This window comes from Falco punctatus (assembly GCF_963210335.1).
Source record: "Falco punctatus genome assembly, chromosome: 5".
Taxonomy (NCBI): domain Eukaryota; kingdom Metazoa; phylum Chordata; class Aves; order Falconiformes; family Falconidae; genus Falco; species Falco punctatus.
The window spans coordinates 73,076,431-73,091,334 of NC_137584.1; the positions used below are offsets into that span (position 1 = coordinate 73,076,431).

At 53.6% G+C, this 14,904-nt stretch overlaps 1 protein-coding gene across 10 annotated transcripts in view; it reads left to right on the plus strand.

Moving 5' to 3' along the window:
- NCOA1 (nuclear receptor coactivator 1) overlaps positions 1 to 14,904 on the plus strand; it is a 180,593-nt gene that overhangs the window by 152,592 nt on the left and 13,097 nt on the right. For 8 of the 10 annotated variants that reach the window (XM_080388393.1, XM_080388396.1, XM_080388391.1 and 5 more), the window contains 4 exons: positions 718 to 2,062; positions 6,863 to 7,067; positions 9,925 to 10,110; positions 12,408 to 12,534. In XM_080388393.1, coding sequence (XP_080244519.1) covers positions 718 to 2,062; positions 6,863 to 7,067; positions 9,925 to 10,110; positions 12,408 to 12,534 — 1,863 coding nt within the window. The remainder of the gene's footprint in view (positions 1 to 717; positions 2,063 to 6,862; positions 7,068 to 9,924; positions 10,111 to 12,407; positions 12,535 to 14,904) is intronic. The other 2 variants (XM_080388398.1, XM_080388399.1) reach the window with 1 other exon arrangement.

Below are 14,904 nucleotides of genomic sequence, written 5' to 3' on the forward strand. Positions count from 1 at the left end.
ATGTCCCCATCCCGCCGCTACCGAGCTGTGCCAGCGCCTGCGAGGGCAATCCAGGAATCAAAGTGCCCGTTCCCTGCGGTGGAAGGAGGATCCACTGGTGTTTTGTGGTGCTGGTTCGGAGATGTGATCCCTTTGGGGAATCTGAGGCTGAAAACCAGCATGATGGCAGCTCTGTTGCTCTTGAATATTCTTGTTTTGCAAAGTGGTGGCCCGGGGAGTTCAGGTGGAGGTTTATAGACGTGCTTCACATTTCTGCCTTGCCCTGGAGAACTTAAAATACTTGGGGAGGGAGAGGCTCTGACAGACTGGCAGGACAGGGAGAGGTGAGGCTGTGGACCTGGGCCATTCTGGGGAAACATGAGGGGGTTGGGGTGGTGAGGAATGCTGTTGGAGCCTGGTCCTCCTCCAGCCGTGTAGGAACATAAGACCCAGAGAAGGTGATGCCTTTGGGGTTTAGCCGGTAAGCGGCTGCAATCCTGAGCAGCGTCACATTTCTGGGGAGTTGCTGAAGCTGCTGTGCTCTATCCGTGCTACTAAAACAGATCCAGAAGCACTGGTGGAGCAAGGAAGGCTGAGACCACCAGAGCTTGCGAGCTGCTGCTCTCCAGGCTTCTGAGCTCTGGAGCATGGATGGGGGGGCAGGAGCTGCCTGGGTGACACTATAAGGATTTAGGCAAAGCCTCTGGTGACTTTTCCTTTCCTTTTCATCTCCCACAGGGATCATGGCATGCTCTCACCCCAGGAGAACACTAACTCCGCAATGTCCCTTCCCCGGGTCAGCCCCTCACTGAACCCCAGCATCTCCCCAGGGCAAGGCATGGCCCTGCCGCCCTCCATCCCTCCCTCCAACGGCAGCATGTTGGCCACCAACGTGAACCAGCAGCCAGGCGCCAGCCTCCACAACAGCAACTCCAGCACCAGCCAAACCAGCTTTGGATGTTCACCTGGAAACCAGATAGGAGCCAATGTTGCCTTAAGCCAGGGACAAGCTGGTCCCCAGAACAGTAACCACACTTTGAACCTCAGTAGCTCCCCCATGAATAGTCCAGGGATCACCCCACCACAGTTCATGTCTCCAAGGCATCGGGTCAGCCCAGGGCTGGTGCCCAGACCCAGGGTGCCCAGCAATCCCTTCTCACCCACCATGCCCACCATGCACTCCCCCGTGGGCATGGCCAACAGTGGCAGTGGGGGCGGCTGTGGCACCGGTGGCACCAGACCCTTTCCCAGTGCCCCCATAAACTCTATGCAGGGGCTGACCGAAGGGCCCAGCACGCCGGTGGGCTACTCCACGCCACCCCCCGTGCTGAGACAGCTCAGCTCCCAGAGCTCGCCCGGCCGCCTCGCCATGCAGCCCATGAAAGCAGAGTCGAAGGACAACAAAGAGATCGCCTCCATCCTGAGCGAGATGATCCAGTCGGATGGCGGTTCGGGGGATGGAAAACCACTGGACTCGGGCATGCTGCACGCCAGCGACAGGCTCTCAGAGGGGGACAGCAAGTGCTCCCAAGCCACCAGCCACAAGCTGGTCCAGCTCCTGGCCACCACAGCGGAGCAGCAGCTTCGGCACGCTGATGCGGACACGAGCTGCAAAGATTCATTAGCCTGCGCAGGCACCGCCGGCACCTTGGCCTCCGGCAACCCTCCCAGCAGCACCTGCCCTTCCTCCCATAGCTCACTGACCGAGCGGCACAAGATCTTGCATAGACTCCTTCAGGAGGGCAGCCCTTCCGATATCACCACCCTGGCCATGGAGCACGAGAAGAAGGAGACGGCGCCGAACCCTGCCACCACCCCCACGGCTCAGAGCCAGCTGCCGGGCACCCCGGACATCAAACTGGAGCCGGACGCACTGAAGAAAAAGGATGTCAAGGATCACCAGCTCCTGCGCTATCTGCTGGACAAAGACGAGAAGGAGCTTGCTGCAGCCCCGGCGCTGAGCCTGGATGATGTGAAGGTGAAGGTGGAGAAGACGGAGCAGATGGAGCCTTGTAACACAGCCCCGGTGCCGCTCGCCAAACCTCCTGCAGCGGAGGAGGTCAAGCTGGAGACGCAGGGCCAGGTGAGTTGACCCATGTGCATCCACGAAGGTGGGATGCTCTTGACAAGTTGTGTGCTGGGGGCACTTAGCCCAAACCTGCTGGCGTGCTCCCTCCACAGCAAGCCAGTGGAGCTGGGACAAGTGTGGAGAGAACTGCTGCAACCTTCTGTGCCTTCTTCTCCACCTTCTCCAGCACTGATGCCACCTTCCGCAGTGCTGGTGCCACCTCCTCCACTGCTGGTGCCACCTTCCGCAGTGCTGGTGCCACCTCCTCCACTGCTGGTGTCGCCATCTCCAGCCCTGGTGCTGTCCGCTTTTGTCCAGGTGCTTCGTGTTCTGTCTGCACAGATCTTCAAGGCAATGGTAGGAAGGAAAGAGAGAAACTTTTACCGAGGTGTGTAAAAATGAGGAAGAAACGCAGGATGTCGCTGCAGCTGGTGGGCTTGAGTGAGGAGAAGGCTATGGTGCATGTTGCCACGCAAAAAGAGTCTTAATTCTCACATCTCTGGGCGCATTCAGGGCTCGTGTCCGAGGGAATTTGCAATCCATCGCCCTCTTGTTGGCTGAGATTAGCAATTATACAGGCCTTTTAGTTATCCCGAAAGTATTATTAAATTGAATAATCCAGCGACAGATCTCTGCAATAGAGATTTGGGTGTATAAATATTCATTACACGCAGCTATGAATAGAAGAGATTTCTTATTTTTGAAAGCCAGGGGAGATGGTAACATGGATAGGACTGCTTAATCCTTTTTAAGCAAAGAGAAGAGAGCGGCTGACATGAAGAGCGGGGCTGATGGCAGCTTACCAGCTGCGGCAAGTAAGGCGCCTGCCTTTCGGAGATACGGGGTGAATAACGGCGCTCAGAGGGCCGGGAATGGCAAATGCACAATAAGTCTCTTAATAAGGTTAAGGGCTCAGTTGTCTTGGGAGTCGCGGTGGGTTATCCTATAGGCAAGTGGGAATCAAACTCCTTATCTCTCTCGGTAATGTACTTTCCTGGTGTCATCTGCTTGCTGGATGGCGCATCTCCCCCCCCACCTCCCATCTGAGATCCCATCGAGGTTAACGAGCCTCTGGATGAGGAAGACCCAGGGCAAGGCGTGCTCGTTGCGGGAGGCACGTGGGCGATGGCAGGTTGGGCAGTGAACCTGGTACCCACCAGTACCCACCGGTGAGCCGGGTCCCCGCCGCAGCACTCCTGCAGGAGGCACAGCACCCTCCCAGGAGCTGCACGGGCTCTCCCAGCCTGCTTTCACGGAGCTGGCAGCACGGTCAGGACGGGCACTTGTAGCCGAAGCGCGGTCAAACGCGGGGGCACAGGAAGAGCTTTGCTCACCTGGTCTCCCAGACGTCTGCATGCAGGAGCCACTCACCAGCCGGGGATGCAGGCGGGCTCGTTGCGGACCGTCAGTGATGGTTCCAGGTACTCTATCCTTCGGAGAGGGCGGAAAGCCCTATTAATTAAATAAGGCTGTGCTAGCTAATGGTGCTCTACTCGCAAACAGGCGCGCAGAGCTTGGATGGCTTGAGCCTGGATTGTTTATATGCCTCTCTCCTGTGCTCTTGGAAGCTGCTGAGCATTTTTTAGGCTCCTTCGTGGCTTGTCAGTTCCAAGTATCCCTCCCCGGGCAGCTGGGGAACATTAGGATTATACATTGGACCGTACTGAGTGCTTCCAAAGAGTTAATAAAAGAGGCTGGAGAGAGTTTGCGGAGTCTTAAAATGCATTTTCTGAGGAGTGAACAGCCCTTCACTGCTCAGCAGCTAAGGACGGGAGTTTCATTTCCACGCGTTTTCTGTTACAGACTGCTTTGGTGCGGCATGGGGAGGAGGAGCTGCCATTTCAAATAAAATCTAGCACTTGCTAGATTTTTGGTTTCATGTGTGATTATTTTAAGAATGAAAATGTCAATTAGGAGCAATATGAGTTGTGGGGCAGGCTCTGCAGCTTGCCTTCAGCCTTGAAGGAATTATTTCCTTTGCAGATTTATGCTATGGAAGCACCTTGGGTTTGCTCAGAGCTCCTGTTCATGGGGTAAGAACAAAAAATATTTGGGTAAGTCTTGGGAAGGAGCAAACAGGAATTACAAGAGTTAAAAAAAAAATGGAAGGAAAAGATTAAGCAAGGTTTTGGAAGGGCTTTTCACCCTTGTGCTTCAAGGCATGAGCTGAACCTCAGTTAGGTGAAAAGGAAATGTTTCTTCAGGTCAGATTGTCTTATATCCTGGATGAGGATGCCCTCGAGCATGATGCTGGGGAGCAGGCAGCACTCTCTGAGCCTGGAAGTGCTCCACCATGAGTGGACGGTGGAGTCCAAAGAGAAGTCATGGATGCCCCATCACTGCAAACAAGGTTAGGTTGGACGGGGCTTTGAGCCACCTGATCTAGTGAAAGATGTCGCTTGTTTACTGGGTGGGTGCACCTGGGAGCAGCTCCATCCTCCTTGCCAAGCTGATTCCATGCGTGAGGCATCCTGTGAGCTGGCTGGGCCAGGGTCGAAGGGCAGAAGTGGGATGCTGTCCCTTGGTTTGCCTTTTGGTTGGCTCTGGGTTTGGCACCTGCCGGGAGCTGCAGGTTGGGGGAAGAAGCAGCTGTTCAGAAGTATTCAGCCACCCTGAGCCACCGTCCCTTGTGCCATGGGTTTTCTCACACATTTGTGGACAGAGGCAGGTCGTGGAGGTCTGAGTCTTCTCCAAGCAAGACTGGATGGCCTGAGCTGCTCCAGCCCTCCGGCACCGTGTGTTTTCTAGACAAGGAGGAGAAATAAAACACTCAAAGCGGGCCCAGATTCCAGGTGCAAGTTCAGGTGCTCCAGAAAACAATTGACAAGCACCTTGCTCCCACCACGTGTCCTTCATTCCCACCTCTCCATCCTCCAACCTCTTCACATACCCAACAGGCAACGCAAGAATTTTACAGCGCCCATTTTATCCCTGCTTAACATCCATGTTGGATGCCCACAGCTGCTCCTGTGCCCTTCTTCTCCTTCTGCCTCCAGAATGACCTGCCTGTAGGAGGAGATGGAGTTCTGCTATATCGTGGATGTCTCCCACTTGCTTCACTTCTCTTTGCTTTGCAAACTTGAGCTTTAAAGAAATTCTGCTTGGTCGAGAAATTACATTATCTGGAAGAGTTGAGATGTGCAAATGTCTGCTGCAGGAGTTGAATTTGCTGTGTTTAATTCTCTGTGAGCCTGGCTTTAGGAGGATATTCTACTTCTCAGGTTTCTGGGGTTAGGATTTGATGGGAAGGATACAGGGGAAATGAAAAAGAGCGGTTAGTCCATTGTAAATTGTAATGTTGGTGGCTGCTGGTGGCAGTGCACTTTTCATCAGCAGCATTGTCTAAACATCGTTTAATTCACCAGATGCCACTGTAAAGGAAAAACAAGTATGTGCCCTGTCGTGTATATTTAAAATACCAACTCATCTACCCAGGTGCTACCATGAGGCTGTAGGAAAGGGGGAAAAAAGAGCCGTGAAGGTCAAGAGGGAGATTCTGCCATGGCGATGGGTCTCTCAGGTGCTGGACTGGGCTTGGAGTTTCAATGAAGCCACCACTGGTGGAGGGTCCATCCCAAGGTGGAGCTTCCCGCAGGGTTTTGTCCTCGTGATACACCAACCTGTGCATCATGGAGGTGAAACTGGAAGCAGGTGCAGCGGCAACTGGGATTGTCACCTGTTGGAGGATTTTGTCTGGGCTACGAAATATTTCCAGCTAGGATTTAGGGAGAAACTTCCTATGATTTCTTCTGGCAATGGACAAAGCTGTCACCTTGGTGAGAGGTCTTTAACACCACTGTGCCAGCCGGGGAGGTGCAGAGGCACCCCAGGGGTGCCCAAAGCCAGCAGCCTCCCAGCTATTTATCACAGGCAGGGGCTGTTGGCTGCAGCCTCGCATCTCAGCTTGATGGCAGAGCCTCTTGTCAAAGCCAGGATCCCAATTCCTGCCAGGTTTCTCCCATCTTCTCCAGACCGCAGCATCATTCCCTCCATCAAATGCAAAGATTTTCCCTAGTGCTATCAAGTTGTCTATTAATTACCCCATGTTAATGGCCAGGCTTTCCCTAGCGCCGAGGGGCGGCACTTCTGGAAGCAGTGTGCGTCCTTAGATTTTAAAGCATTTAGCTTCCCTTGAGATATTTTTCTTTTTAGCCAAAGCTCATTTATCTCAGCCCCTTTAATCCCAACCTGCTGCTTTACAGTGCCGCTATTACAGCCACTGGTGCAAGTCCCTTTTCCAGTAACTTTCCCATTTATTTGAGTCCCCGGGCTAAACATATATTCTTCTACTCTTAGCCGTGATGAAGGCAGGAAAACCTGAATGATATTTTACTGCCCCATTGAGGGTAATTACATGCCCAAGGCCCACATTGGTTTTGGACGCTTGTTCCAAAAAGTCACTTCTGTTTCTTAGAAAAGACCATTTTTTATTATTATAATTTCAGCATAAGCATATGTATATTAAGAAAGCAAATTATCTCCCGTTTTAAATAGCTGGAGGTTATATATACCGTTAATAATTATGCTAATTGCGGCATGCGAGCATCTCAAAGCTGCCACCAAGGACTGCGCTCCAGGGTGGGGACCCATGTGTGGCGGGGGGACAGTCCTTGTCCCCGTAAGGTCTGCATCTAGCCAGGCAGAGGGGTGTGGGGCTCGTTCTCTATCCGTGCAGGATGCTTGGTGTTTCAGCAAGCAAAGGGATGGGGGGAGCAGTGCTGGGGGGCTGTGTGCATATGAAAACAGCGCTCGGGCTCGCTGATGCTGGTTTTGGGCTGAATCACCCACCTGTGGTTTTTTTCTCTCCTTCCTTAGTTTGCTGCTGAACTGGAGCAGCTGGACCAGCTCCTGCCCTCGCTGGAGAAGGCGGCTCAGCTGCCCGGCTTGTGTGGACCAGAGAGAAGTGAGAGCGGTGTGGCCAGCGTTGCTGTCAAACCAGAGATGCTGGCAGCTCCCCTGCAGCCCAGCGCCACTGCCAGAGCCCCCACAGGACTCAACCGTACGTGTCCATCCACTCACCGTACGTGTCCAGCGTTCACCCCTCAACACGGGTCCCTGCCAGGGCGTGGGAGGGGACGGCCTCCTCCATCACCAGCTCTGCTACAGGTGGATGGGGTACCACCGTCCTGGATCTAGCCGCCGTGATGCTCTGGGGGACCTGGGCTTTGCTGTCTGGTGCAAGGCTGGTGGCGGTGAGCCCCGTGGTCCCCCTGCAAACAGCTGTGATGTGAGGGACACAGTCCCTCCAAGATGTGTGCCTGGTCACAAGGGAGCAGGCAGGCTCGACCAGAGGTGGTTGAGGTGTCAAAGCATCGCCATCACTTCCAGACAGGGGTTTGAGACATAATACACTCAGATGCAGCATCGGGACCTTTTTCTAGGCACCAAACAAAAGAAAGATCTGATTTTTCTCCAAAGTGAACGCTTAAAAAAAATAATAGGATTTCTCTCCTCAAGGAGCCTGCAGACAAATAGTAAATTGAGGGTATTTTGTAGCAAAAGCATATATGGACCTGATGGTCAGAGGCTTCCCCAGGCTGGGTGGTAGCAGAGGCACAGGAGTTCCCAGCAAAGCACCCACACCTGCCATAGGGAAAGCAAGCTTTTAAAAATTGCAGCATAAACTTACTCAAATAAGTGCACCCAGTGGCTGCTGCCATCACAGTGCGCTCAGTCAGAGCCCATGCCACTCGCTTGCCATGATGGACATCCCTGTGCCAGCCCCAAGCTGCTTGTCCCCTTTGGTACCGCAGCATCCCTGGGGTGCTGTGCCAGACCTGGTCCCAGCCCCATGGGGTTTTTCCCACCCCGCACTTGGATTTTTCATGTATATAATTATCTGTTACATCCCACTTATCACTGCTGCTGCAAATTGCACTGAGTCTTGAATGCTGAAGTGCAGCTTCTAGAGCAGAAGGGAATAAGAGCGAGCAGCCCAGTATAAACCAGTTAGCTGCTGGTCCACATCCTACACAGGGAGTGATAATCATCCTGTTACTTATTCAGCAAATGGAGATGAGGAGGTTTTGGGTTCCGGCCCAGCAAGAAGCCCATGAGGTGGCTCTGGCAGGCAGGGCTGGGATATTTTTGGAGGACTCAGGCTGCAGAAGCAAAGCCTTTAAAAGGGTAGGAGCATCACAGCAGAAGGAGAAGCAATGTGGTGGTGTGAGCGTGGCCCGAACGGTGCCGTGAAGTGGGGTGAAGCCCACGTGGGAGGCTGCATTGGTGCTGGGCCGTCAGGGGGGACCGTCTGAGGGCAGCGGAGCATTGCACCACTGGGAACAGCTTGCAGGTCTCTAACCCCCCCAAAACCCCTCTGCCAGCCATGAGCAGGCTCTGGAGCAAAGTACTATGGGCTGAAATGTCTCCCTGCCTGCGATAAATCAGCAGGGAAGAGCTTGTGGTCTCATAAATGGGAGTATCAGCTAACAGAAGATGCGCGGGGTAGGGGATAAGGGAATGATGCTGGCAGGGTGGTGAGTGATGGATGTGTTGAGGCTGGAGGCTGTGCCTCCCCTCGGTCAGGGGGATGTCTGGGAAGTGAAAAGGAGCTGGTGGCCCCGTAGCTGTAGCCGTAGGCCGTCTCACCCATCACCTCCATGCTGAATCCATCATTAAGCTTATTGTTCAAGCCTAATAGTTCCTTGCCAAGGACCCACTTGTCCCAGGCTTATACTTTGAGTAGCAGGGACACTTGTAACGCTCTGGCATAATTAAGAGCGGGGCTCACTGCCTTCGGAGGAAAGGGAATCCTGCAGCCAAGTTAGAGTTAGAAGGTGAGCGCATCTGCCACCGGCTCTGCAGGGCAAGTGCTTGAAATGCCAACTGCTGCCCTCCTGGGTTACAGCATCTAAAATAGTTACCGCCGAGGAGACCCACCATGAGCCTTGCTGAAGGCGCTGACATCGGGTTTAACTTGTGCAGGGTGGCAGTGGTGCACCCCTTGGCAGGTCCCCGAGGACTTAAGAGGTGCTGCTGGCTGGGAGAGGGGTTGCCAACAGCCACAGCTGGTGGCCACCGGCTTGCAAGTCTGCCTCTTCCATTCGTATTTCAGGTCAGTGTGAGCATTTGAGACGTGCTCCCTGATGGCAAACTGCAGCTGAACGTGCAGAAGCTTACCTAAATGAAAATCAAGAATAGTGCAAGGCCTAATGACATCATTTTAATTGGTTTAAAGCCAGCAGGTGACAGATGAGAGCCGAACAGGCAGGAAGCCAGCACGGGGAGCATCGGTGCTGAGGCTCCCCTCTAGCTGCCAGGTGTACAGGGGGCACAGCTCCTGCACCAGCATCATCCCTGGGGGGAGCGGAGCCTGGTTGATGTGGCTACAGCGAGCGAGAGAGATGCACTTTGGCTTCTGTAATTCACTGTGGTCTTGGTGCCCTCCTTTTAGCAGCATTCAAACCCTGTCTGTATATTGGATGGATGCAACCCCCATCCCCCCTGCCTTTCTTACATCCAGCTGATTATTTATAATTTTTATGCCCAGCTGGTTATTTTAAGCTCCAGCTACTAGGTTTTGGGTGCCAGCCTGGCTCCTAGATCCTCTTACCTTCACACACCATGACACCGCATGCAGGAGCTACGGTGCTGCCCAGGAGCTGCTGGCCCAGGGTGGCTCCCCCAGGGTGGCTGCAGGTGACCAAGCCACACATGGGACCGAGCCTTCAGGTTTAGGCAAGGTGACATCCCACCACGACCCCCTTCTCACCCTCCAAACTTAGCAACACCAGCTCCCTCCCGGGCAGGGCAAGAATTTTGCGGAGTGCCGGTGAACTTGCAGTGAGCCTTGGGAAGAGAGCTGATGCGCTTTTTTTCTTTCTTTTTTTTTTTTTTCCTTTCTTTCTTTTTTCCCCCGTGATTTGATGACTCTCTAGCGATGAGCAGCGGGCAGGGCGTGCAGGCTGGTCGCACCCCATTTGAGTTCTGTGACCCCCTGGAGCCAGCCCAGCTGAGGCCAGTCCCGTGCCCTGCGAGCAACGGCAGCAGCCCGCACACCCGTGGGCCAGCCCAGCAGGGCAGGGGCACGGTGACCGCACCAAACCCCTTCCCAGCCGACACAGGTACGTACAGCTGCAGGCTATCCTCTGCTCTCCACCTTCTCCAGGTTACGCTAAGGCTTTCCAGGGAGTCCCATGGGAGAAGAGGCATTGCAGGTGGAGCTGGAGAGGTGCTGTTCGCCAGCAGCTTTCACAAGCTGTGCTTATTCTTTTCTGTCTTTTCCCGTCAGTATAGTTTCAGGTAAAAGAAAGACCTTTCTGTCCATCTCAGTTCCTGGGGAGGCAGGTGGAGGAAGCTGCATCCCCTCACCCGGGGGGTGATGGTGGCTCAGCTTCCCCTGGCGCTGGGTGAAGTTTAATTTCCATGAGATCCGGAGCATGGATGGTGTGTTGGGAGAGGAGTGGCAGAAGCAACAGTCTCACCTCTGTGCTGCTGAAATCACCGGCAGCGAAACACCACAGACCTCGTCGTGAGCCGTTTCGGCAGCCTGGGCTCTGGGGGGTTGTGGATGCTGCTTCTCTGCCCTCTTCTGCTTCCCTGGATGCTTCCCTCGATGTGCCAGGCAATGCTGAACATGATCTGGAGGAGGGACCTTGCTTGCCATCAAGCACTGTGCAGCGGCTTGACAGCAGGTGCAGAAGGCAAATAACTCAGATCTCACTTCCTCATGATGGTAGCGTGGGACTAGAAGAGCTGCTGGATTCACCTGCTGTCCCCTCTGATGGTGGCCAGGCTCCAGAAGAGCATCATCCCTGCCTCTCACATGCTGTCCACGTCGGAGCACAGCTCTGCCCTCGCTGGCGGGGTGGGACCACCGTGCTCCCCACCAGCCCATGGATGTGGGAGGCATGCGGCCAGTTCCCATTGTAACTCTGGGTAGCCCTGCGCACGGCTGGTCCCTCTGGATCATGTGAAGGTCTTGGTTTGGGCAGCTTCTCTCGAGGAGGAGAGCATCGCATGATAGCTTTCATCCTCCCCCGCACCCCCCCCGGGAGGCGAGGCAGAAATCAGCCCCGCACCACGCGTCGTCACAGCAGCTGTGGCTCTGTCATATTGATATATACTGCCCTGGTACCCGTGGTCTGGCTGCCTCGATGGGGGTCACCCACACCCCAGTAAATAATGCTGTGCTTCGGAGCATCTGCAGTCTGCCACATCAGTGAGCCTGGGGACCGTTCTTGAGCGAGTCAAGGAAGTATTGGGGACGGGCTGTACCGTGACTGTGCCACGAACCGCCCCGGCTGGCACTACCAGGATCTGCCTGTTGCCAGGCAACCTTGAGGCTTTTTTTAAGAAATTTTGAGAAATAGAGGAGCGCTTGGCAGGAGCCGCCGCACCAGTGCATGCACTGGGATACTGAGCATCCCTCAGCTGGACCTTCCTCCCCTCCCTCCCTGTCAGGCTCTTATTTCCTTTTGTTTTTTGAAAAAAAACCCTACGGTCTGGGTGGCACGTGAAGCTGGTGGCTCCTTGTGACAATAGCAAAGACACCGTGCACTGGGTAACCACAGCTATTTGCAAGCGAGTAATATATTTTGTTGGGAAAATGATCAGCACAGCTGAGTTTATTAAAAGAAGAGAGATTTTCATCTTTAGCATCCACCTTCATCAGCACTTGCCTTAGAAACCCCGGGGTTTTGGCATGGGAGCCACCCCCAATAGCACCTCCTGATGTGGCAGAGATGCCACCCCAGCCAGAAATGCACTTACCCCTCCAGTTTCCATCTGCCTGGATCTCCACGGGCTGGGTCAGCTGCGATGCTGTTTGATCTTCAGTCCCAATTCCTGTTTCAAATGGGATGACGTAAAGTCTCCAGCCTCATAAATCTCTCTGTCCTGGGCTTGGGCTCCAAGTTCTGCTACAACTAAATTTAATTGTGTTGGCTTTTTTCCCTGTGCAAATTAACTTTTCTCCAAAACAGAGGCAGAAGTTGCTAATGGGTGTGGACTATTTTTTAAGCTAAAATCTTTGGTAGTAACAATTTGCCTTCAAGAAGAAACCCTCTAACTTGACTAAATTATGAAACTCTTGGTAGAAATGTGCTGAAAAGGGAAACTTTTTAATAGCATTTGCACATAGCGAGTACACAGGGTCATGTACATCTGCTGTGTGTGCAGTATCTGCCTAGATTTTCACCCAGAACTTGATGCTTATGATTACTGGTTAGGAAACCAAACCTGGTATCTGGAACGTTGGGTTGAAAAGAGCTAGAACTGGTGAATCCTTAGCATCGCTTTTAGGGATGTTTTTGGACACCGTTGGCATCCTCTTGCTCTGAGCTTGCCCATTCCCCATGGGAGCACCCGAGTCATGTCCACACACTAACCTTTCCTCCCCACATCCTGCTTTTCCCCCCAGGAATGCCTGAGCTGGAGATGGGGGTGCCGGATCACCAGTTTGGACAGCCAGGAATGGGGGAGCAGATCCCCTGGACGGATAACAGCATGGCAGCCATGAATCGCGGCGCGCTGAATAAACCCGAAGAGTAAGTACCACAGGGCTGGCGGCTTCCCAGCCTCTCCCAGGAGAACATTGGGACGTTCTGGCAATAGTTGCCTGGCTCAGGGAGATGTGTGCTTGCTTCCTTGCCTGCCTGGAAAGACGACAGGTGCTGGGACGAGCGCAGCTGCCCGTTGCCGTAAGGCGGCGGTGGTTGCTGCTGGTACCAAAGAAGTGCTGGGACCTGGGTTGTGTAGGTTGCTACGATGCAAGAGGTGACATCTGTTATCTCTCTAGGGACAAGCGTGTGGGTAGGATAAGGAAAGGTGTGTTGAGGGGTAGGTGTCCAGGCTATGTCTGGAACTGAATAACGCGGTGTATCCGTAGCTGAAGCTGCATCATCTGAATAATGCCGTGTATCTGTAGGATGCTGCAAGTCCCCACTGGTCCCTTGCCAGTGCCAATATTTAGGTCGGTGTTCTCTAGCATCCCTTCTCGCCAGGGGCAGTGGTAGGATCTGGAGAACCACGGCACAGTTTTGTGTTTCCATGTGATTGCAGCTCTTTGCAGTCCCCCATACGCTTGGCTTCAGCTCAAATTGTTACCACTCCTCCGAGGCCAAATAACCCCCTCCAGTCCTCTCACCATCTTGTATGGGCCAAGGCCCCATGGAGCAGCCAAGGGGTCATCACCTGCCCAAAGTACAACGTCATTCCTTGGTTACAAACACGTTGGAGGAGACTGTAGGTCAGGTATTTTGGAACGGGAGGTCAGAAAGGTGGCAAGCCCTGCTGATGGAGCTCAGCAGTCAGTGCCCTGCCAGGCAAAGGGCACCCCAAAGTCTTTGCTGAGGCAGCGGCACTGGCAGCAGTGCTCATGGATTTGGTGCGGATGGGAGGTGAAACCTCGCCCTGGCCCAGGGAGCCTTCAGGTACCCGGTTTTAAGAGCCAGCACTGATGAGCTGCACATGGATCCTCTTGCCAAAGCCCAGCCCAGCTTTGCAGAGAGGCAGAATTCCCTCTGCTCATTAAGGTCTTCAGTAGATGAGCACAACCTCTCTTTTCCAGTCGTGAAGAAGACACACATAAGAATTGTATTTGAGCAAGACAGTAGCCAAACATCTTTTTCTCAGGACTGTATTTGGATTAATTTCTCAAAGCTCGCTTGCAAGGAGAGAGTTGCCTGAGTGGTCTCCAACTGCTGCAACTGGGTCTTGGACTTCTGCGGGAAATACTTTGCCTCTTGTTGCTTGAAAGAGCTGGGAGATAAAACAAATCCCCGTTTAACTGAGCATTTACATCAGCCTGAACCCTTGCCATAAGGAAGTAACTTCCCTTTTAAGCCTTGCTGGTGTCATTATTTTGTTGGAATAAGATCCGTGGGGCACACCTGGCAAAGGGCAGAGCTGCTGGAAAAAGCAATCTGTGTTTTAAGCTATGACTGTTCCTTAAAATACTGCTTATGGGGTAAAAATGACCTTACCTTACTCAGCAGCCCTGTGCTCCAAGCACTGAGTCAGTCTGGCTGGCTGGAGACATTCTCGTCTCCCCAGCCAGCACAGCTGGGAGGGAGGGAGCTGTATTTTCTTCTGGCTCACCCTTTGCAGCAGGATTGTGGAGTGAGGACCCAGGCTGCCATGGAAGGCTTGGGACCTGTGCAGGTATCAAGGAGGGAAGTGTTTGGCAGCAGCATCCGCATGAGTCGTCGGGGGAGAAGAATACCTCAGGTGGTTTTCAGGGCAGAGCCCTGCGCCAGGAGACAAGGGCAGAGCGGTGGCGCAGTGACATTTGGCCAAAGCTTGGTGAGATGCAGAGGTAACAAGTCTCACGTGTCCCTGCCTTTGGAGAGTGATGGTTTCAACCAGACTTTAAAATTGCAACCTGGTTAGGGTTTTACAAGGTAGTATTTGATTTTCTCAGCATTGAGCGAGGGAGAAGTCGAAGGAAAAGCATGCTGCGTGCTGGGACTTCTCATGGCTCCTTTGGCTCTCTACAGCAAGACTGGGCTTCCCACATGGTGGAGCCACCAGTAGAGCCAACACGTGGACCAGGGCGATGAGATGACAGCAGGATGAGAGGTAGAGGGATGTTCATCCTGGTGAGCCTCTGTTCTTCCTGAATTAGGGTCTCTGGGCACGGGGGGTCCTGCCAGAGGTGGTCGGCAGAGGCCATGCTGGAAGAGGCTGGTTCCCAGCTCAGCTCTCTCTCGTGCCTTCAGTAACTGTAGGTCTGATGGAGCAGGTGTCATCATGGGTGAGACCTGCCTTGGTAGCACCTTGCTGGAATCGAAACATTTCCATCTAGCAGCACAGTGATCAGCTGCAAAACTCTGCTTCCTCTGCAGCTGAGAGAAGAGATTCTGCTGGTGAAAAGCCTCTGGAATTTAGTCCTCAAGACCTGCAGATGTGCTCCAGCT